Source organism: Mandrillus leucophaeus, unplaced genomic scaffold, assembly GCF_000951045.1.
Source record: "Mandrillus leucophaeus isolate KB7577 unplaced genomic scaffold, Mleu.le_1.0 Scaffold272, whole genome shotgun sequence".
In the NCBI taxonomy this organism is placed as follows: Eukaryota; Metazoa; Chordata; class Mammalia; order Primates; family Cercopithecidae; genus Mandrillus; species Mandrillus leucophaeus.
Genome location: NW_012102832.1, coordinates 962,124 through 964,167, shown reverse-complemented (window position 1 = coordinate 964,167; position 2,044 = coordinate 962,124). Strand labels below are relative to the sequence as shown.

At 45.3% G+C, this 2,044-nt stretch overlaps 1 protein-coding gene across 1 annotated transcript in view; it reads left to right on the top strand.

Annotated features, from left to right (window-relative positions):
* CWC25 (CWC25 spliceosome-associated protein homolog (S. cerevisiae)) overlaps positions 1–2,044 on the top strand; it is a 29,417-nt gene that overhangs the window by 15,561 nt on the left and 11,812 nt on the right. Inside the window, exon 3 of the mRNA XM_011984710.1 lies at positions 246–482. Within this exon, the coding sequence (XP_011840100.1) occupies positions 246–482 (237 nt within the window). The remainder of the gene's footprint in view (positions 1–245; positions 483–2,044) is intronic.

Genomic DNA, 2,044 nt, shown 5'->3' with positions numbered 1-2,044 from the left:
TGCCCGCCTCTGCCTCCCAAAGTGCTGGGATTACAGGCATGAACCACTGCACCCGGCCCTCGACCCACACTATTTCTTGATGCCGGCCACTGCCAGGGTGCTGTGTTTATTACATGGTAGGTGCCAGTAGAATGAATTCTCTGATCAGCTGTGGTTCTCTCTCCCTTGTGTTCAGGTTTTATGTGTAGGTTTGCAGAAGTCTGCTTTTTAAAGAAATTCTATTTCTTTTTCTTCCCTTGAACCAGGAAAAAAGAAGAAAAGTTGGACTGGATGTACCAGGGTCCTGGTGGGATGGTGAACCGTGATGAGTACCTGCTGGGACGTCCCATTGACAAATATGTTTTTGAGAAGATGGAGGAGAAGGAGGCAGGCTGCTCTTCTGAAACAGGACTCCTCCCAGGCTCTATCTTTGCCCCATCAGGTGCCAATTCCCTTCTTGACATGGCCAGCAAGATCCGGGAGGACCCACTGTTCATCATCAGGTACTAATGGGGGGCTGGGAAGGGGGTTTGTTGCAGATGCTTTGAGACCCTGCTAAGGCCATTGATTCTCTTGCTTTACAGTTTTCCCTTTGCTTTTATCTGCCATATAAATGATTTGTTTCCATTTGGGCTTCCTGATGCTGGGAAGGAGGCTCTAGTAAGTGTGCCTGCCTGACCTAGGCCATATGCAAAGATACTGGCCAATGCACCAGCCCAGCTTTATTCATTTACCTTTGGCCCTTAAACAAAAATAGGAGTCAGAAACAAGGTGAAAACGGTTGTCACCTTCTTAGAAGCTTGGGAATATGTGTAGTGCTGGCCAAGTGGGTGAACAGGCTTCTTACCCACATTTCTTTTTTCAGGTGGGGAGGGGAAGGGAAGAAGAACCCTTCAAAAAAAAACTTGCAAATCTTACTTGAAACCCTAGTATGTAATATTAGAGTTGCAGTTTGGGTGCTAAATGAAGATAGACTGTGCATATTATTATTTATTTTAGTTTAGTTTGCATTTTAATTCTAGTATATAAGATTCAACGTTTAAATATGTTTATTTTTTATTTACAGTTTTTTTTCTTTTCTTTTCTTTTCTTTCTTTTTTTTTTTGAGGCAGTCTCACTCTGTTGCCCAGCCTGGAGTATAGTGGCACGATCTCAGCTCACTGCAACCTCCACCTCCTGGGTTCAAGCGATTCTACCTGCCTCAGCCTCCCAAATAGTTGGGATTACAGGTGCCCACCACCACGTCCGGCTAATTTTTGTATTTTTATTAGAAATGGGGTTTTGCCATGTTGGCCAGGCTGGTCTCCAACTCCTGACTTCAGGTCATCCGCCCACCTCGGCCTCCCTAAGTGCTGGGATTACAGGCATGAGCCACCATGTCTGGCCTATTTACAGTTTTTCTTTTGCAAATTCGTTTTAAAGTTATTTATCTTAACCATATCCCGGAATAAAACAAAAGAAAAAAAAGTTATTTATCAAAGATATTGTATAGGTTGCAAATGTTTTGTCCCGTTTTTTTAGTGTCTTAGTTTATTGTGGTAAAATATACATAACATAGAATGTCCCGTTTTAACCATTTTCATTTGTACAGTTCAGTGTATTAAATACATTCACAGTGTTGCTGGGCGCGGTGGCTCGTGCCTGTAATCCCAGCACTTTGGGAGGCCGAGGTGGGTGGATCACAAGGTCAGGAGATTGAGACCATTCTGGCTAACATGGTGAAACCCCGTCTCTACTAAAAATACAAAAAATTAGCCAGGCGTGGTGGCGGGCGCCTGTAGTCCCAGCTACTCGAGAGGCTGAGGCAGGAAAATGGTGTGAACCCGGGAGTCGGAGCTTGCAGTGAGCTGAGATTGCACCACTGCACTCCAGCCTGGGCAACAGAGCAAGACTCTGTCTCAAAATAAATGCCTAAATACATTCACAGTGTTGGGCAACCATCACCACAGCCTGTCTCCAGAACTCTTTCACCATTCTGAATTGAAATTCTATACCGGCCGGGCGGGGTGGCTGAAGCCTGTAATCCCAGCACTTTGGGAGGCCGAGACGGGCGGATCACGAGGTC